Here is a 22,420-nt window from a genome sequence, read left to right on the forward strand (position 1 = left end):
TTATTTTTTTCATTTGCTGGGTTGAAGATTGTGCCCATTGGAGCCCTAAACGAGCCGTTTTAAGCCAATTTTGGGTAGCAAAATGCTTTTTAAGGCCAATTTTGCAAGTTCATAAACTTTAAACTGATTAAATCGCATGTCTGAAATTTTCAGAGATGGAAGTCTTCAATAAAGTCTTTAAGCAAAATGAATTTCAAGTTTTTCACTTTTTTCAAAAATTCATAATGGCGTCTTCAAAAATTGCTTTTTAGCAAAAAAAAATCATATTTATCAAAAAATAGCATTTTTTAAGGCAAGCTTTTACAAACTGAGTTTAAATGCTGACTGAAATTTTTTATGCAGTGATAGTATTCTGGAGATACTCCAGGGAAATCAAAATCATTTGGGTCTGGGATGCGTCTATGTCCGCCATTATGGAAATAAAATCCCTGCTAAGAGCCATTTTTCAGGCATAAACCCAAATTTGAACTGAAAAAATCTCTAAAATGACAATAGACATGGGCCCGAATTTTCTTGCAGTGATAGTATTCTGGAAATACTGCAGGATTTAATCAAAATAATCTGGGTTTGGGATTTGGGTATATCCACCATTTTGGAATTGAAATTCCTGCTAAAACGCAATATTTCAAGCAAAAATCCCATTTTTGATTGGAAAAATCTTAAAAATGGCAATAAACATGAACTTAAAATCTTTTTGCAGTGATAGCCTTCTGGAAATACTCCAGGGAAATCAAAATCCTTTGGGTTTAGGATAAGGGTATGTCCGCCATTATGGAAACTTTTAAAGTATGTCATTATTGTTGGAAAGCAAAAGTTTTTAACAGTTTTATGACTTCACTTCACTGACCTCATACCCAAAAGCTGACTTTTTGTAGTCCTTCATCAATTGTGGAGGGCATGTTTATCTGTATCTTATTGATCTGTGCTACTTCTAATTGTTTTATCATTTTGTTTTAGAGAATAAATTAATTAAAGAATAAATGCAAAAATGGATTTTCAATTTGAGTTGAATTTTGATGATGTTTTCGAGGGTCATATCAAAAATGAAGACACAACATTTGCTGAAGAAACATTGAATATTTCTAATGAAGAAATCAAAATTAAGGAACCTCCCTTGAGTCTTTATGATTTTAGGAAAGATGAGAATGAGGAGGATAAAAGTTCTTTAGATTTGAAACCTGACGTTGATATAGCTTTAAAGCCAGAAGAAAACCATGATACAAGTTTGGGAATGCAAGACTCTTCAATAAATGAACAAATATGTCAATCAGTGAATGATGTGGCAAATCCATTCTTATCGGCAGACAAAAACAATGAAGTGGTCATTAAAAAGGAACCAATTGAAGATGAATTTATTGACAATAAGGAGCCACCACTTCTAGAGAATATCAAAGAAGAAGTTCATTGGGAAGAAGGTATATTGCTTTTTTTCTCTGTCTGAAAATTCGTTGATTTCTTTTATGGCTTTGATAGCTTGATCCCTTCTGTTTTCTTTTTTTTTAATATTTTGATCCTTCTTACTGAGGTTTTGATCATAGTATCATAGTACGTCACTCTAAATGATAAGTTTTACATCATTAATGAACAATAAAACAAGAGCCACAAAGATGTGGTTAAATATTTCCTCCAATAGCTCAGAGCATAGATTGTAGTCGCAGTCGAACCCCACAGATTATCCTAAAGCCCCAACTTAGTAACTTAAATTTATTAAAGCCTTTATATTAAGCAATATCCGATGCAAAACAAAATACAACCATATTCCTGCTAAAATTTGTCGTTATTTCATAGACATGTCCACAGATGATATAAGTCTAAAAACTTGTTAAAAAATTGCATGCAAATGATAACCATTTTAACACAAAAATAAATGTATTTTATTCAACTAATATTGGTTTTTACCTTCATTAAGGAAATAAAATCTTAGATTTACAAGTTGATATTATTCTAAGACTCATCTGAGTAAGAAAGTGCCAAAATATCTTGAGACTGTCTACTAAGGGACTAATATGGAAATATGGCAATATGAATTTGGGAGATATCGAAATATGTTGTACACATTAGTTTCATATGAAAAACTTCCTTGTCATCAATATTTTAAAGCACCATATTATACCATCCACAAATAAAAAGTTACTTAAAAATGGATCTCCTTCTTTACAGATTTAGATTTCCAGTGCACAACATCTGTTACATTAGTATTCATGTGATAATATACCAAATTGTCAACCTTGAAATTGTCACATTTAGTTTACAGTATTGCTAAATATTTACAACACTTTCCAGCATACTTTTTTTGTGAAATTTGTGTCTTGATAAACTCAACTCCATGACATTTGTATCATTGATCATTAAATCACATCTTGGAACAATAGAGTTCCTTGGTTCAATTATTGCAAGAATGTTAATCTTTGTTCATATTCTCATTATGTGCAACATTATCATTACATCATTGCCAGCAAGTTACATTGTATTGTTAGCTTTAGAGGTCGTCAAACGTTGTTGAATTTGTAATCCTGGTACCTGAATGTGAAAAGAAAGAAAAATTCAAAATTTCATAATGGGAAATAATCTCTTTACAGTAATCAATGCCAAATGTGTGGTCATTCGCTGAAATCTCTCTAAAAAAAAAGACTTTAAAAGTGTGACTCTGCTTGATGGTTTGAGCTATGTTTGCCATGCATATATACTGAGCCATTAAAGAAGTTTACGAGAACGTACAAAAAGAACCACAGGGTACGTACAATAAGGTACACTGGGAACATACAATAAGGTTGACGGGAAACATACAATAAGGTTCACGGGGAACATAAATAAGGTTCACAGGGAACGTACAATAAGGTACAAGGGGAACGTACAATAGACCTTTTTTCAAAGAGCCCACCCTGTTGAATAATTATGTAGTCCAGCAGAAAAACAATGATAAAACCATGCATAATTATTACAATATGCATGATACAGTAATTATGCATGGCTCTATCATTGTTTTTATGGCTGGAGTACATAATTATTCAACAGGACGTCCTCTTTGAAAAAAGGTCTATAAGGTACAAGCGGAACGTACAATAAGGTACAAGGGGAACGTACGATAAGGTACACGAGGAACGTACAATAAGGTACACTGGGAACGTACAATAAGGTACACTGGGAACGTACAATAAGGTTCACGGGGAACATACAATAAGGTTCACGGGGAACATACAATAAGGTACACTGGGAACCTACACTGGGAACATACAATAAGGTACACTGGGAACATACAATAAGGTAGAAGAGAACATAAAATAAGGTTCACGGGGAACGTATAATAAGGTACAAGCCAGTATGGTATTTGCGAAAGCAAATTTAGCCAAATGGAAGCTAAAAATCGATGGATTATGGAGTCATTCACGCCGAGCTGGAATTATGTTTATGTTTATGTTTATGTTTATGTTTCTTTTCTTTAAAGTTGATGCAAAGTAGTACAATGTGTACTTAGCTCGAGGCTAATCAATATCAACTATTAATTACAAATCTATCTAAAAGGTTGATACTCAAGATCAACTATTATTTACAAATTAATTTAAATTCAATCAATGAAACCAACGCCATGGATAAAAGTGCGACAGTTTCGGCAAGGACAAGTAGTGGGCCTCCATTGCTTGATTTCTTTTTTAAATTCATCTAGGTTTTTAAGTTTTTTACAGTCATCGGGAAGGGTAGCCCAGATTTTAGGTCCCAGGAAAGCTAAAGACGATTTCCCATTCATTTCACTTTCAACTACTCTACTACGAAAGGAATTCCTTTTTCTCGTTTTGATCTTACATTGGTTTTTGAGAAATATTTTACTTTCTGATTCATTGAGTTTTGATTTAAATAGCTCTGTGGATAAGGATTGAATTGCTCGTTGATGGAAGGTGGAACCGTTGTCAAGTTTCAACAGATCATCGAATGATGAGTTGTAGTCTGAGTAAACGATTCTCAAGCATCTTTTATGTAGATTGTTGATTTTATCCTCTAAAGCTCTGCTATGAAACATCCATATGAGAGGACAGTAATTGAAGTGGCATTTAATGAAAGCATTCATCAAGCGTTTCTTTTTTTTCAAAGTGAGATATGTGGTCATTCTGGCTAAGGCGGTTATTTTCAAACTAGCTTTCTTGCAAAGATTTTCTATATGCGATTCAAACGTCAAAAGATTATCGAAGGTTACTCCAAGAATCTTTGACGTTTTGGTATTGAAAACAGTTTCTTCTCTAATATTTAGATAGAGCGAGTCGTCAATGATGTTAACTATTAGCTGACATTTGTCAGCATTACCAACCATTTGATTAATCGAAAGCCATGTGAAGATTTTTTCTGCTACAGAGCTTAGTTTACCACTTACTTCAGTCCAGATAGGAGCACTAACATAGGGTGTCGTATCGTCCGCATAATTCGCAACCTTAGTATCCTCAATGATGAAAAAGAGGTCACAGATATAAATATTGAAAAACAGAGGGCCAAGGATTGATCCCTGGGGAACACCATCCTTGATCTTGATCCAGTTACTCAGTTCGTTGCCTACTTTTGTCCTTTGTTGCCTATTTTCTAGATAACTCTTGACTAACCCAGTGGAAAGGTCATCGAACCCATATGCACTGATCTTTGCTACAAGTAATTTGTGGCACATGCAGTCAAAGGCCTTAGAAAGGTCGATGAGCAGTGCCCCAAAAACATCTTTTTTGTCATTGGCTAGCTTCCAGAGCTCTTCCATTGGGAGAAGAGAGGTTTGAGTGGAATATCCTTTCCTGAAACCACATTGTTGTTCATCAAAGTAGTGCTCTAAGTATTCTGATATTTGATTGTGATATACTCTTTCGTAAATTTTGGATATTACCGGCAGTATACTTATTGGTCTATAGTTACTTTTATCGTTTTTAGAATTTTTCTTGTAGACTGGGGTGACTGTCGCGAACTTGGAAATGTTGGGAAAAATACCTGAGCTGAAGGAGTCATTTATGCTTATAGAGAAGCAGCTTGCAAATAAGTGAGAGTATTTTTTAATTATTTTCGCTGGTATATCATTTTCCGCTTGAGACTTATTTGTCTTAAGGTTACTAATTATCTTCTCTACTTCGTCTTTGGTGGTGTTTCTAAACTTGAAGGAGTTTTCATTGTTTGATACCTTTTCTTTTATTTTGAGTATACTAGGGTGGTTTCTAAAAAGCATTATTTCATTTTGAAGAATATTATCAGAAAGTTCATTTAGAGGCACTGGTTCTGTTGGTGGTTGATTGAGATCTAATTTTTCAGTGATATTTATGAAGAACTCATTAAACATTTTTCCAATTTCTTTATCATCTTTAATCAGCTCATCATTTTCGACTAAGGTTATTTTCTCACTTATTGGTCCTTTATTAGAGAAAAAAGGGCGCACAGTTTTCCAAAATCTTTTATTGTCAGTGATTTGCTTTTCATCCAGAGATTCATAAGATCTTCTTTTAGTGTTTCTCAGGAGATAACAAGAGCCGCAAAGATGCGGATAAATATTTCCTTTACAAATGATAAAATAATTATTGATGTCCTCAAAAGATTTCGAAGTGCTTTATCTCAGATAACATCAAGCAACACAAGTCCCCAAGAATTTCAAAATTCGTTTATGTAATGGCTAGTATTTGCAGGATTATTCCTAAGATGACGAAGGTTCAAACCTACGGATTACGGAGTAAATCCAAGCTGAACTCGACTGAGAATAGCAATGCAGTAACCAAATTGGCTAGACAACCTTTAATTTTTGTTACTCTCTGGTACCTAATGGCCGCCCCCTCCCCCGCTAATTTATTTTTCGAAGATTTTCCACCCAGGACATTCTTATTCCAACCCCCCCCGCTTATTAATTTTTGGGAAAATGTTTTTGAAAGTTGCCTTTTTTGTCCCAATTCTGCTGTATAGACCTTTTTTCAAAGAGGACGTCCTGTTGAATAATTTTGTATTCCAGCCATAAAAACAATGATAGAGCCATGCATAATTACTGTATCATGTATATTGTATACATTATGCATGGTTTTATCATTGTTTTTCTGCTGGACTAGATAATTATTCAACAGGGTGGCCTCTTTGAAAAAAGGTCTATTAGCCTCCTTTTAAAAAATTTGCCACCCAGGACATTTTTATTCCAACCCCCTCCCCCCCCCCCCCGCTTATTAAGTTTTGAGATTTTTCCAACCTCCCCGCTTATTCCAATCCCCCCGGCTATTAGGTACCCGAGAGTAGGTGGACTTTAGTTGGATTTTTGTATTATACTCTCGGGTACCTAATAGCCGTCCCCCCCCGCTAATTAATTTTTCAAAATTTTCCACCCAGGACATTCTTATTCCAAACCCCCCGCTTATTAATTTTTGGAAAAATGTTTTAAAAGTTCCCTCTTTTGTCCTAATTCAGCTGTATTAGCCTCCTTTTCAAAAATTTTCCACCCAGGACATTTTTATTCCAACCCCCCCGCTTAATAGAGTTTTGAGATTTTTTCCAAACCCCCCCCCCCGCTTATTCCAAACCCCCCGGCTATTAGGTACACGAGAGTACTAGCCGTCACCCGGCGTCGCACCTGCTGAGTAGAGTGTTGTGTTATTGAACACATCAAAAGGCCTTGGGATAGTGCATAATTATATCATTTTATTTTAAGCGCTTATTGCCAGAAATATTTAGCCAAAAAGGGGATATCTGAAATGAAAGAATGACAAATAGGAAGAAAGTTGTCATGCCAGGCCAGGAAATCACTTGAAAAAATTGTCAATTGAGAACAAAGTTTTCTTCATTTTTTAAATGCATATGTGGAAGACAATGTCAAGTTTTAAACACACATTGAAGAAAATATATATTCATAGCAAATGTTTTCCATCTTTTAAATGTATGTGTTAGAAATCTCCAAATTTATAAAGTTTTCCACGTTTTCAACGCGTATTGAAGAAAATAAAATTCATAACAAAAGTTTTCCATTGTTTAAATGCACATGTAAGAAATCTCCAAATTTATAACAAAAGTTTCAACCTTTTGCCTTTTACAAATTCACAACCAAAGTTTTCCACATTTTAAATGCACGGGGAAGAAAATCTCCAAATTCACAACAAAAGCTTCCACGTTTAAAACGCACGTGGAAGAAATCTCCACAACCAAATTTTTCCACATTATAAATGCATGGGGAAGACAATCTCCAAGTACCAAGTTCAAGACAATGATTCCAATTGTTTAATTCCATATTCAATACAATCAAAATTTTAAGAGTTAACATTCTTCATATTGGCCAAGGTGTTCCGGTTATATCAGCTTAAAAAGTTTGAAATTACAGTTCTGTGAACCGCAACAGAATTTTCCCCACAAAAAGAGTTTTCACCAACTGTCACTAACCAGTTAATTCATTGTTGTAGATAAAAACACCAAGGGGCACCAACCATATCGCCATCTGACCGTTGCGCATTGGGTGGTGCATACCATAAAAGTGAGTTCAAACTTTTTTGATGTCGCAGGTATTTTTTTCAGGTATAACATGGTCAGATTTATCCACAATATCACTTTAGGTAAATATACAGGCAAAATTGAAGTTAGCTTGTTGTGAAACATGAAAGTTGACAAAATGTCCTGTTTTTCCAAGACCATCAAGATAAGAGATTGTATCTCTCACACCAAGAGTATGTAAACAAAACATCAAATCCAGACGATCGTACAAAAAACATGATCCAATTCAACTCATGAAAGCATAAAAACCAAAGAAAAATAGCGAAAGAGCAACATTTGTTGTCTATTATTTGCCTCCATCTTTTATGACTGTTAAAAAGCAGTAATGTCCGATCAACAATACGCTTTCGAACCGGGCGACGTTTTCCGATCGGCAAGGAGAATAGACCACCGTACGCATATTTCCTACGACGTGTCTTGAAAAAATGACGTCTTCCGCCTCGAAAAAAGAACATCATACTGTTTTTACCGCCGGAGCTTGATTTAAAAATGAGACTCATGTACAAACTCACGAAATTGACCAAAACCGGCGTTAGACTTGAAGAAGGAGAAGGAGGAGGAGAAGGAGAAAAATTACCGTTTTAACAAATATTTCCTTCTGGAAAGGAAATATTTAATAAGCATCGGTTTCGCTGTTGGTTGTAATTATATTTGTTGATGTTAGAGGGGTCTTTTCGTTTAATGTTATTAAGTCGAGATCGATGCATCATGGCCTTTCGTAGTGATTTTGTCATGAAAGGTTTATCATTACCTCTTAGTATTTTAGTTTTTATCGGTGCTTCAGCGTTTAGAAGATTTACTACACTTTTCATTTTATGTTCAAAGTTGCGATTCGACTCTAGTACTTGTGTTAAATAATTTTTGAAAAGATCTTCGTTAAGATTTTTGTAGCATCTATATTTAATGGCTTTAGGTGGACACTTTTCAAAAGTGGTTTTTAAGACGCTTATTGTGATGTTGTGAAAGTCCGATAGGCTATTAGATACAGAGGAAGAGCCCTGAAAACTTCTTTGGTAATTCGTTAGCATCAGATCAATGCATTTCGGATTTTCTGCGTTTTTGAAGCACGTAGGTTCATTTATCAAGCTAGAAAGCTCCCTGCTAGCAAGAAACTCAGGCATTTTATGTTTGTCGATTTCACAATTGAAATTATTACTTTACGCCAACTGAAAATCAAACAATCTTTGTAAGTGCCCTTACGCCAATGCGCCAAAAAGGTTTCAGTTGTACGCCGAAGAACTTCGGCGTTAGTTCAATAGTACAATAAGCGGAATAAGGTACACAGGGAACCTACAGGGAACGTACAATAAGGTATATACACGGGGAACATACAATAAGGTACTGGGGAACGTACAATAAGGTACATGGGGTACGTACAATAATTTATACGGGGAACTGCACAATAAGATACACTGGAACGTACCATAAGATACACAGGGAGCGTACAAAAAGGTACCCAGGAACACACAAAAAGGACCAACGGAGAGCGTACAAAAGGTACCCTGAAAGCATTCAAAAAGGACCATGGGTAATGTACAAAAAGGAAAACGTACCAAAGGATCCCAGAGAGCGCACAAAAGATACAAGGGAGGGGAGCATACAAAAAGGTAAACAGGGAGTAAAAGCATCTATTATGATATATTTTCTTTTTAGTATCTGGCATCAAGGCTAAAAATGGGGCACTGAGAAGAGTACAAGCTTTTCCAAGTTTTAATTTGACCATTAATATCTAGACAATATATACATGATGGAAATCAATCAGAAAGAAATTTATGCTCACCTTCTTCTCAAGTCAAGATAGGAATGGTTTGGATTTCCGTGTGTTTCAGCTTCTTTCTCCACCCTTCTTCTTCTCCTTATGGGAAAGACAATAAATTCAGCACACATGAGAGAAACTCAAGCAGTCCTCTGAGCTTTACACACAATCATTTGTTTTATGAAAAGCTGGTAAAAACAAACCCCTGGCTGCCATATTTTGATAGAAGGATACTATTTTTTTCCCCGCTAAATCTTCGCGACGATTTTTAGTCACGTGACTAAAGAGCCTAGTCATAATGTGCAGCACGAATAAAGAAAACATTAACATCGAAAATGGAAGAAGAAACGGAAAAAGGCCGTTTTAATAAATATTCCCCTATAGTAGGGAAATATTTAAAAACTTAGTATTTTTATATCTTTTTTATTGTTTTTCTTTTCAAAGTGAAATCCTGTGTCGATTGATATATACAATTAAGGCATTTGAGCAAGACTCAAGCCACAGGAGCCGCTGAAAGTCAAATCTTTAATGAAATTCCAAGAGGATGAATGTTTGTTTTCTGATAAAAATATAATATCTTTAATAGCATTAATTTTTGCAGAGTTTAAATTTCGCAGATTTCCAAGTCCCAAAGGAAATTTGAATGTCATATCCAAGATATGATAAAAGAACACTCTAAGCATGTTTACCGCTATCAAAAGATGCATAGTTAGGTAGTAAAAGCACAAAATCTTGAAAATATTATCTTACAATAGAGTCATCTGCAATATTAAGTTCCCGCAAAATCTTAAGTCTCGGAGTTACTTAAAGTTACGTAGAAAGCGAGTTGATAAACTGAGGTTTAGGAAACGATTGTTAAAGCAGTGAAGCTGGAACTTTGATATTCCTTTACAGAATCAACAATTAACATCAACAAATTCCACACAATTCGTCATAAGAAACTTTACAAATTATCTGCCATTATGACTTTCTTGAAGCTGTTCTGAAATTAACCAATCGGGTTAGGTATCGGAATTCCTATGTGAGTTCTTTTCCGAGATTTGTAAAATAGCTAAGTCGGCAAAAAAACTTTTACCGGGAGTTTAAGGAAAAAACAGGACTGCCATCATTTGCTTCTTCTTTAGCCATATATTCAAATTTGCACTCCAAAATACTTAAATAAATAAGTTAATGATATTCAATTTAATATTTGTATCTCTCAGAAAATAAACATTTACAAAATAAGATTGCTATCATTTGTAACACCCCTGTATTTGGACCATTCTATCGTGGGCGTAAAATAAGGTGATGGGTTAATGAGTACTTTAGGCCTACAAACTTTCGCAAACAGAAACTTTCGCGATTTTTGCGAATTTTGGCCCTTTTTGCGAAAGTAAATGTCTTTAAAAATTCTAGGAAGGGCCATTCGCGAAAGTTTATGCTCGCAAAAAATTCTTGACAAAATAAAAAATCTGTAAAACTTCAAACTTTGAACATATGCTTTGAATAAAATGTAACTTTCATGGCAATATTTATCCTGCTAAAAGACTAATAGGTCAAAGGACAAATGTTTCGAGCCAATCCCAAGAAGTAATTGTTCCTCTATGCCATTTTTCATGTGAAAATTCTTTATTTTACGTCTTGATTCGCAAAAGTTTATGCTCGCGAAAAATATTTTTCCGTTAAATTCGCGAAAGTAAATGATGTGAGTTTGTACGCCTTAAGTAGTCTTTTGACAGGTGCAAAGTTCTAAATTTTATAATTTTCATAATATAAAATAATACAAAATATATTCTTTCTACAACTATCAAAATATTGGCTAAAAAGCAGAGAACTGTAGTTTGTGTATAAAAAAGATAAATATCTAATCTAAAAATTATTCATATTAGGGGGTATCAATACACCTTTCCCGTAATTTGTAAAACTAATGCGCGCACATTATTTTGATGCCCTCCAACGTTTGGTCTCTGGAGGTAAACGAACCCGTTTTTGCCTGCGCTTCCTTAGGGAAAGTTGGTTTTTTGAGCTTTTCTTAAGTTCTGTTTAACAAAATCCCCTCAAATTTTAGAATGTTCAACCTATTCATGATATTATACCACCCTGAAAATCTTTTGCCAAAAAAAGATCGCTATCAAAAGTTAGAAGCTGAAAACCCACTTTCCCTAACCCCTCGCAGCCAAAAACGCGTTCCTTTACCTCCCAAACAATTTTATACACAACGGTGGAGCGCACATTTTCCCAGGCCATTTCTGAGAAGTTTGAATTACGGGAAAGGTGTATCTACAATTATAAAAATCAAACCTTAGAATAAGTGACATGCTTTACGGAGCTCAATTCTTTACAAGAGTACATTCAAAAGTTTCCCATGACCAGAAATATATAGAAATACAAAATACAGATCATACTTAAAAAAAAGGAGATTTAAAACTCTTTTAAAACTTATGAGTTAAGAAAAAAAGATCAAAGCTTGAATCCAAACAGCATTATATGTCACACAGCAGCAGTGAGGTTGAACCATCTTCTTTCCGGTTAGTGTCGGGCCCAACGTTGATATGTTTGTATGGGCAAGGCTTGGAAGAATTTTACAAGTTGGTCCGACTGGCCCGCCACAGTCTCTATTTTATTGTTTTAGTTAGATTTTGGCGCCAAATTTATATTATGATATTTGATGGCGTATTTGCGGCCGCCCACGCTATAACTGGTAAATAAATGTTCAAGCAATATTGGCCAATATTCTGTTGAAATTCATTGATGTGACAGAATTTATAAAAATCCCATAAAAAATGTAACCGACAAGCTATAATTATTATAGAGAGGGCACTTAGAAAACTTCAAGAAAACTTCAATCTTTCCAGTGCGCGGCAACATTTCTTTTGCTAGCATATCCGGGGTACTTAGGCAAATGGAGGGTACGGTATGTGCCACCCTTAAGGGTACCTTTTTTGGATTTCCAAAGTCCGGCCGAAGGTCGGAAAAATTAGAAAATCAAATTTCAGTCCCACTAAGGGTCAGAGAAATAGGAAAATTTCAACTTTTTACCCCTGCTGGAAAGATCAAATTTGGTGAAATTTGCCCCATTAGGGGTCGTAAAATTCACAGAATTTTCCTTTGTTTTCTCCTTTTTAGTCCCGGTAAGGGTCCAAGGGTCGAAAGTCGGGCGGCATCCCTCCCCCCGTCCCGCCAGCTTGCACGTGAAACGCACGAGAATTATCAATTTGAGAGTTTGAGACTTTTGAGTGTTCATTGGGAGCTAAAATTATTTGAAAAATGAAAATTTCTGCCTCAAAGTATTAAATTAAGTCTAGCAAAATACCCTGTTTTTTCTGTTCACTAAATACAAAATAACTGCATTCTTATCAAAATATGTGAAACTCACCCTAGAGGGTATTCTTACGACTCGGCCAATTTTCGCCCCGATATTCTTATAGAGGGTATTCTTATCCAAAAAAAGCATGTACATAAAATATATAAAACTTTCTTGTAAGAAGAACCAATATATTTTTTGAGATCAGGAAAACCATGATGAAAAAAGAAAACATTCAACTTCACTTGGCATATTCACTTTTACAGGTTATTAGGTATATACGTTTTTTCGTAAAAAGAATAAACTATATAAGAACATAAGGCTTCGATGGCCAAAGTATTAAGAACAAGTTAAGAACATCAAGGCTTTACGGACTCTAAAACACCCGACTTCTTAGTAAAATGCTGGTAAAATGCCAGGTACTCAATCTAAAACACTTTTCCCAGGGCTTTCTCAACGTCATGATTGAAGCATAACGTTTCTGGAACTTTCTACCTTTCACTAACATTCCTAACGGAACCTCACATATTTTTTTGTTATTTGTACTATAATGGCACAAACTTCAAAATTTTAAGCAATTTGAATGTTCTTGATTTTTTGTGTTCTTGCTTGATATTATAATATGCTTGAATAAGCATACATCAATGTTCTTAGTTAAACTACTCAATTTTTTTATGAGATAGATGTTTTTTTGCTCATGAGGGTTTACTTTAGAAGAATGTGTGTGTTTAGACATGAAATTTTGGTTTATTGGCGTGTTTTTATAGAAAAACTGGCCAAATTTGATATTTATTTATAAGCACATTATCAATTACTTAGGTATTAGCTTTCCTCGAGATTGGCTCTTTCATTCTTTATGATTTTTTGCACAAAGATGCATAACTATAAATCCTCGAATGTGACGGAGCCCGACTTTCGAAAAAAAAAATTTGGGTCAAATTTGGGCCAAAAAACAGCTAAAAAACAGGTTTTTTGGACTTTGTGAAAAATTGGATTTTTTGCATGAAAGTAGGGTACCATCATAGGTAAAAGATGGCTCAAGCAGATTTTTTCAAAAAAGTTTTGTTGGCTCAAAAAACGCATGTTTATCTATAAGAATCACTATTAATAAGCATACATCAATGTTCTTAGCTAATTTACTCAATTTTTTGATGAGATAGATGTTTTTTTTGCTCACAAAGTCTTAGATATAAAAGAATATTTCAAGAGTATGAAATTTTGGTTTCTAAACGTTTTTTTATAAGAAACAAATGACTAATTTTAATAGATCGTCACTATTTGTGTTCTGAATGATTGTTTAATGGTCACGCTCACGTAGATATAAATTATATATGTGTTAAATGCATAACCTGGTAGGTCCATAAAAGTATCACTTGTTCTAAATTTTTTTAGCTACAGAAACACTGTATTCAATTCCACCTGCAGAGAAACCCATCATAGAATCTGGAAAACCCCAAATGGCAATCTGCATGTCTGTTGGAAATAGTACTTCAAAAGGTTTGAGATGTTTCACTATCTATTATTGCAGTTTAAGCTATTGTCATAATTCAGGAATTTATAAAAGTTATGTCCTGTTTTATTAACAATATGATTGTTTTCATATTGCAAATAAACACTGTATTTCCTTCATATTATATTGTAATTCATTGATCACTTCGATTAATGTTTTATGTATTATATTTTATGTATTTTATGTATGTCTTATGTTTTATGAAAAGTGAGAGGTCGAAATATTGTTTAAAATAAAATTTATGTGAAGAATGACCATTTGAACGTACATAAATCATTAAAAACATTCATCTGAAGTATGTCAATTCAAGAATTCGATTAATGTTTTTCTACATCTTTTTCAGAAATCCAAAAGTTCACCACACCGCAAAATCAGAAATCCTTTAATCTCAGTCGAAACTCGTCTAAACAAAGCATGGAAACTCAAGCTGGTAGTGCAAAGGTGGTCAAGAAAAAACGGTATAGGCTAAAAAATAACAACAAGGGACCCAATATACTGGAAGAAGTTGTATCAAATCGTTCAATGAGAACTCGATCGCGGTCAAACAAAACAACTGATATTCCGCTGGCAGCTTATTGCCGCATGATCAATAAATCCATCAACCAAACAATGGATGTTGACCAGTATGATGCTGGTGTTGAAAAACATCCATCTCCCATATCAAAAGGTTTGCATATCAAGATTTTGATATAATGATGATGACTAGCTTCTCCTTGCAGAGGATGCTAGATTCTATATTGAGCAGCCTAGGAGTCGTCTCGTTATAACTGTCTTACACTATAATTTATACTGCCTGCTTTGGCTCACTTTGATATCATGGTATGTTCTCTAGAAGCAGAATCTGCGCACTTTTTGGTATTTACATGTCGACGAAACATAGATGGATTTAACAGGCTAGGTATATAAAAGGCTATATAATATTAGCAGTCATTGAAAGAGTGGCTGACACGGTGTATAAATTAATTTTAAAACCAAAAGAAATTGCTACTGAGATTTTGAAATTAACCTGTCAAATTACTTTAATTAATAAATATTAGACTTCATTGACACAAAAATTCATACGCACCTAGTTTTAGGATTTTCAGCACGCTTTAATTGATGTGAATATTCTACTTAATATTGTAGCTTCTGCAAAGACCAACAACACTACCTTTAACAATAAAAAGAATGAAAGTATTACAAAGAAAAACAATCAAAGTATTGTCAAGAGAAACAATAGGAAGAAAATCACCTTTAATGAAGAAAGTATCTGCAAACAAGATTTTGTTCCTTCTGAACCATTAACCAAAAAAGGTTTGTTTAAGTCGTTTTTAAAATTATTTAGTTCTATCTAATAACCATTCTTAGCCTTACCAAGTAAATCTATTTAGAAAAAACAGGTATTTCAATTGTTTTATGGACCTACCCCGGAGGTCCTTTTAATTTTTCGTTCGTTCGTCCGTTCGTCCGTTCTCTGTTAGCAGCTTTTCTCGGGATTGGCTCATAGTTATTTCTGATTTTTTGCACAGTAATGCAAAATGGTGATTCCCAAAAAGCGACGGAGCCCGATTTTCGAAAGAATTTGGGCCAAAAAGTGCCTAAAAATGGGGTTTTTTGAACTTGGACTGATGTTGCTTGTTTGATCAAAAATTTCTAGCAGCTTCTATTCTGTCTTTACAAGTTTTTTTTCGAGGTTTTACATTGATTGCCTGAAATTAAATAATGAAAGTTTTCTTTGGGAACTTTAAACGTTTGAGACTGATGATGACCTGACATTTTTAGTTGAATTCGATAATCATCTATTGGATTTACAGTGATTTTTTAAATCTTTGATTGATTAAGAAAGCCTTTTAAAACTAAATTATGCGTATAGACCGGCGGCCGAGGCAGTGGATTGTGTCACTTCGTAGGGCACTCCTTAGATCAGGGCAAATTTTTGATATTATGCTCCTAATAGGGTGTAGAATTGACAAAAAAAATTTGCCCTTCGAATCTCCTGCAGTTTTCGAGTGAATCGATTTTTAGTTAATCGATAGAACATATCAAGGGTCCCCCCTTTACTAACGGTTTTTTTGAAGTCTGAAAATCAAATATCTGAGAATACCAACGGATTCAGTGTGAAAAGTAGATAAAGAAAATGGGGTTATTTGTTAAGTTTCGACCACCTGGTGCCGAGAAATGGCATTTTTAAGGCGAAAAATCGACGTTTTTGGCGTTTTCCGATGACGTCAGCATTTTCCTATGAGCATTTTCAGAAAAAATCATTCCCACAACTGGATAGCCCTGAATTAGTAGTATCCAAAAATGGTATGGTTTGTTAACTTTCGATGTCTAGATCTCGAGATATTTTAGTTTAAATATTGAAAATTATCGATATTTTTTGCTGAGTCAGCAGTTTTTCAGCATATTTATCCACCTTAAAAATGAATTATCTCGAGAACTATACATTGAAAGTTGACAAACCATACCATTTTTGGATACTACTAATTCAGGGCTATCCAGCTGTGGGAATGATTTTTTCTGAAAATGCTCATAGGAAAATGCTGACGTCATCGGAAAACGCCAAAAACGTCGATTTTTCGCCTTAAAAATGCCATTTCTCGGCACCAGGTGGTCGAAACTTAACAAATAAGCCCATTTTCTTTATCTACTTTTCACGCTGAATCCGTTGGTATTCTCAGATATTTGATTTTCAGACTTCGAAAAAACCGTTAGTAAAGGGGGGACCCTTGATAAGTTCTATCGATTAACTAAAAATCGATTCACTCGAAAACTGCAGGAAATTCGAAGGGCAAATTTTTTTTGTCAATTCTACACCCTATTAGGAGCATAATATCAATAATTTGCCCTGATCTAAGGGGTGCCCTACGAAAACCATTTTAAAGGCCTTTTTTGAATCTCGGACGCTGGTCTAGTATTTTTTTCTCTCTTTCAGATAAAACCATTTTAAATCCGACCAAAACTGTAAAGCACACTAAAAACCAGTCAACTACATCAACTGCTGATTTAAATATCTCAAAATCAACAACGAAGTCTACTCAAAAACAACCAGAAACCAACCAAACCATCTCCTCAGAAAATCAGTTGAACAATACTCGAAACACCTCCACCAGGCTGACCAGATCCAGATTAAAATCGAACAAAAGTCTATCATTATCATCTTTCTGTAATCAACTATCGGCAACGCTTAACCTGACGGGTAATATAGAAAATGTTTTCAACGTCACAGCAATGAGCGAGTCACAAACTAATAATACTATCGATAAAAGCAACAAAACTTTCCCCGTCAATACCAATAGTAAATCAAAGAGCAATCAACAAAATAATAAGGCAGTTACTTTACCACAAAGCAATGAACCATCCAGTAGAAAGATTTCAAATAATGAAGAACTACAAAAGGCTTATGATATTTCTGGGCAAACGGATAATTTGGAAACCACTCAAAATGTCTCCACCAACAAAAGGACATCAACTTCAACACTGAATAAATGTAAGTTCAAAAACAATTCCTGATCAATCTCATATGAACTAAAATTGATGTATTCATGATATGCACCACTGGAGAGTCTTCTGAAAACTTTAAGAATTTTCCACCCAACACGTCACTTTTTCTATTGTTTAAATGACGTATTGGGTGGAAAATTTTAAAAGTTCTTAGAAGACTCTCCAGTGGCGCACATCATGAATACCGAGTTGATTGTTCTACATCTGCAATCCTGAACTTTACCTAGCACATTTGACGTCAATTGATACTTTGGTCATCAGTTGGTTTGAGAGACAGTTATATCTTCTTACTATACTAATTGAGTTTATGAAAATTTTTTGTAACGCTAGCCCAGCATTAAGAGCCATCTCCGTCTATCACGGGCTTCACATAGCCGTAAGAGTATATGGATATAGGTAATCTATTAGCGTTTTGGGGGAGAAGTCGTTGCAGTGTAAATCTTTCGCAAATTTAAAAACCCAACCCATGTTAGTTAGTTAATGCGTTCGTTACCAGCTTTTCTCGAGATTGGCTCATTAGTTTTTTCAGATTTTTGGCACAAAGGTGCACGAATGTGACGGAGCCTGATTTTCGAGAAAAAAATTTTTTTGGGTAAATTTGGACCAAAAAACGGCTTAAAAACGGGTTTTTTGGACTTTGTGAAAAATTGGATCATTAATTTTTTCTGATTTTTAGCATGAAAGTAGGGTACAATCATAGTCTTCAAAATCAAAAAAAACCTATATCACGTGATAGAGCTCTTCAAACTGAGCAAAAAAATGTATTATATCAAAGTCTCAACTTTTCTAAATCAAAAGTTATGGGCGTTTTTGTGGTAAAAAAGTGCTATAATTTTGCATAAATTATGCAGATTGTGGGGAAATTCTTTAAATCAATTTTTGACCATAAAATCGTCTATAACTTTTGATCTAAAAAAGTTGAGACTTTGATATAATACATTTTTTTTGCTCAGTTTGAAGAGCTCTATCACGTGATATAGGTTTTTTTTGATTTTGAAGACCCCCCAAAAATCACAAATTTTCAGGGCTTACAATTTTGCATAAAACCGCAAAAAATCGCAAATTACGCAAAAACTGCGGATTTTCAAGCTTGGTAACATTCAGATTTGGAATCAGCACCCTCAAATTGAGTAAGAAACATGTGAAAAAGTTGGTCACAGACATTTTGAATTTTTTTCTTTATTTTTGAAACAATAACAATCCACTGGCCACGGCCTAAAAATGTCACGGTGGAGGGTAAATGATTTGAGTTTTCTAGAAACACTTATTATTTTTTTGGCTGAAAAACGAATCTTTATCTATAAGAATCACTAATTATAAGCATAGATCAATGTTCTCAGCCAAATTATTATTTTGTTATTATTTTTTCTAAACAAAGAAAATGTCACCTTAGAGCGCGATGATTTGAGTTTTCTGTAAACACTTATTATTTTTTTGGCTGATAAACGAATCTTTATCTATAAGAATCACTATTTATAAGTATAGATCAATGTTCTTAGCCAAATTATTATTTTATTGCCCCGCAGGGGTTTTGTTGCTTCACGTAGCGGACTTGCTCGCCAGAAAAATATTCATGTTCAGATTCATGTTGTTTCTTCCGATTCTGAGCGGGCCGCCGCGTTTAAAATATGTTTGCGCGCACCTAATATTATATCTCTTTTGTTGCTACTTGGTACTTTATAAGATTGAAGGCAATATACTTTTCGGTAATTAGTTCTTAGAAAGTAAACAAAGGATGGCGAAAAAATTGAGCATATTTATTTTTATTTTAAGCATCTACTTTATAAGAATCAAATCAATATCTCTTGATTGAAGGCAATATGCCTTTCGGTAATTAGTTCTTACAAAGTAAACAAAGGATGGCGAAAAAAATTAGCATACTTATTTTTATTATAAGCATCTACTTTATAAGAATCAAATCAATAACTCTTGATTGAAGGCAATATATCTTTCGGTAATTAGTTATTAGAAAGTAAACAAAGGATGGCGAAAAAGATGAGCATATTTATTTTTATTATAAGCATCTACTTTATAAGAATCAAATCAATAACCTTTGTTTGATTGAGGGCAATATGCCTTTCTGTAATTAATTCTTACAAAGTAAAAAAAGTATGGTGAAAAAGATGAGCATATTTATTTTTATTATAAGTGTCTACTTTATAAGAATCAAATCAATTTCAGAATTTTTGGCGTTTTCACTGTGATAACATGTGAGCGATAACTTCTCTTTTTGAGATGTGAGCGACAGTCTATCGCATGTCATCTCAAAAGTAAAGTTGAAACCAAGCTTTCCTCCTCCGACTTAAATTTTATCGATAAGACGAATTTAAAATCTATACATGCGTTATATTGCTTACTTAGGGATATTTCGAAAAAAGAAGCGCTGCGGGGCATTCTTAGCCACAGCATGAACATATAAACGACCGGACGTCTATCTTTTATTGTCTCTTTGAAGCGAGCTTCGTTGCCGCCTGTATTTCAAAGTTTGGTATGAAAAATCCGACAATATTCCGTCATAATTTTAATTCTTTGAATTATTTAGGTAAAAGAATTGATAGAGCTTGAACATTACTCCTAATGTACAAAAAAATTATTTTCGATATTTTTCACAAGTTTGCAATATATTTTATCAACATTTAAAACTCTAAAATGCAGAATTTCAACTGCGTGTATACTTTTGAATCACTTTTGTCACTCAAATAATTTTTTTTATGACTTGAAAAAAATAGCTTGCCAAAGTTGAGCGCATGTTTCATAAGAAAATCGAAATTAAAATGTGACACTCTCTAAGATTATTAGACACTTTTAAGGTATGTGTACACCTTTTTTCCGATTTTTTGTCAAAAAAATTTTTTTCAGTCAAAGTGGAAGAAAAGTTACTGGATTTCATTTTGGTAAAATCGCGATCTTAAAATCTTTTTTAGATCCAGAGTTATAACCATTTAAATTTCAAAACAAAGTTCGTCTTATGATGGATTATTTACTCAAATAATTGTCTCTTTCGGAAACAACAAAGACAAAAGAGAGAATTCAGCTGATGTTTATTCTCACCTCTATTGAATAGTAATATTTTTGACACATTTCACTGATTACTCAAATTAACAGCAATCATCTCGTTAAAAATTTCAAATTGATGTAGAAAAAAACGAAATTTTTACCACACCATACTAGTTTTAACGAGGTTAAAGTCACCCATAGCATTTAGCTATGAACTTAATTTTTTTTATATTTTCGGCAAAGAATTGAACTAAAAAAATGTCTTAGGACTTTTTTTCTAATCGGAGTTAAAGCTCACAATTTCAGGTTAAGTGGAAAAAACTCGAGAAATGAATGATTTTTTTCCAATTTTAACAATTTTTAAGTTTTCTCGAGTTAAAGTCGATCCAAAAAAAAATCCTAAGACATTTTTTTGGTTCGATCTATTGGGAACATAGTATCGAAATTATTTTTTCAAATTTCAAAAGCTATGGGTGACTTTAACTTCTTTGAAGTAGGTAAGGTTAAAATTCTTAAGATTTTAATTATATCCTGCCCAGTTTTTTAAATTCAGCTGAAACTTTTACCATTAGAAAGGGAATATTATTGGCTTTCAGAAAATATATACTTTTGATGTATAAAAATTTGTTGTTCTAAAGATATGATCAATTAAAGGGAATGTGTCAAGGAAGGTGAACACATACCTTAAGTCAAAATTTAGAAATATTAGTCGGAGTTTTGACAAGCTGACGATGATTTTGCCTCTGTTATCTTTGTTATGATATAGATAAACCACTTGAGAAGAATAGAACAACAGAGACTTTTGTCGAAGTTTTGACGTTTTTAGCAAGGTATTCCCAAGTGGTATATCATCAAAATCTATTGTTTCATTTTATGCTTTTAACGAGGCGGCAACTAAGCTAGCAGCCTTTTCTACAAAAAGACAAAGGAGATGGATGTCCAGTCGTTTATATGTTCATGGCCACAGCTACTTGCTAGTTATTATTTTTTCTAAACAAAGAAATTACTGAGGTTAAGCATACCAGGATAATCACGACGACGGACGAAAAATGTAATAGGCTAGTGAAAATACGAAATTTGATTGGCTGAAACTCACTAGCCTGTTAAAATTTCGTTCGTCGTCGTGATTTTGCCGATTTACTTAACCTCACTAATGTCACTTTAGAGCGCGATGGTTTGAGTTTTCTGTAAACACTTATTATTTCTTTGGCTGAAAAACGAATCTTTATCTATAAGAATCACTATTTATCTACATAAAAGATTTTTTGTTCCTTGCCATGAAGCAGTGTTGTAAGGCTCTGATTGGTCCGTTTTACAGTTTATTAACAGATCATTTTTTTTACAATCCCAAAAGGGAATTGAAAAAAATGAACTATTGGTTCAAAACACGTTTTTATTACATTAAGAAAAAATGTTTACAGTTTAAGATCTCCATATTCCGAAAGTCAATTCCCAAGGGAACTCATAGTTCATCGTTTCTATTTCAATTTGTAAGAATCCTTTTTTATCAAGGGAACAAATTAGTTACATAATTTGTTTTGAAAGGAACTTTTTGTTCATTTACAAGTATTCCCTTGCTGGTGCTATATGCACAGATAGTTCCTATTCTACAACGATTCAATGAGAGTAAAGAGAACCAAACCAATTGGGAACTTTCTGATCTCATTTTAATAGTCATTTCAACTATTTTTTAAAAAAACTAATTATATATTTAAATTAAAAAATCATTTTAATCAAAGAATACGGTATTTCACAGAATGAAATTAAAAGGATAAAAGGAACTTCATTAAAATAGTAAGATAATTCCTTTTTTCTGAAATTACGTGAAATTATCTAGATAATTAGTTCATTTAAGGCTGCGTTTAGACCAACTGGCATTTGCTCATGAGGGATTCGATTTTAATAGCTTTTCCATTGTATT

The 22,420-nt window shown here is 33.8% G+C and overlaps 1 protein-coding gene across 1 annotated transcript in view; it reads left to right on the plus strand.

Annotated features, from left to right (window-relative positions):
- The first annotated feature begins 956 nt into the window (after window positions 1-956).
- Window positions 957-22,420, plus strand: part of LOC136818582 (uncharacterized protein DDB_G0275275-like) — a 29,808-nt gene continuing 8,344 nt past the window's right edge. The window contains exons 1-4 of the mRNA XM_067074914.1: window positions 957-1,415; window positions 13,902-14,006; window positions 14,363-14,686; window positions 16,934-17,488. Of these exons, the coding sequence (XP_066931015.1) occupies window positions 989-1,415; window positions 13,902-14,006; window positions 14,363-14,686; window positions 16,934-17,488 (1,411 nt within the window). The 5' untranslated portion in view covers window positions 957-988. The remainder of the gene's footprint in view (window positions 1,416-13,901; window positions 14,007-14,362; window positions 14,687-16,933; window positions 17,489-22,420) is intronic.

The sequence above is a fragment of the Clytia hemisphaerica genome, unplaced genomic scaffold (genome assembly GCF_902728285.1).
Source record: "Clytia hemisphaerica strain Z4C2 unplaced genomic scaffold, Clytia hemisphaerica genome assembly, whole genome shotgun sequence".
Classification (NCBI taxonomy): Eukaryota; Metazoa; Cnidaria; class Hydrozoa; order Leptothecata; family Clytiidae; genus Clytia; species Clytia hemisphaerica.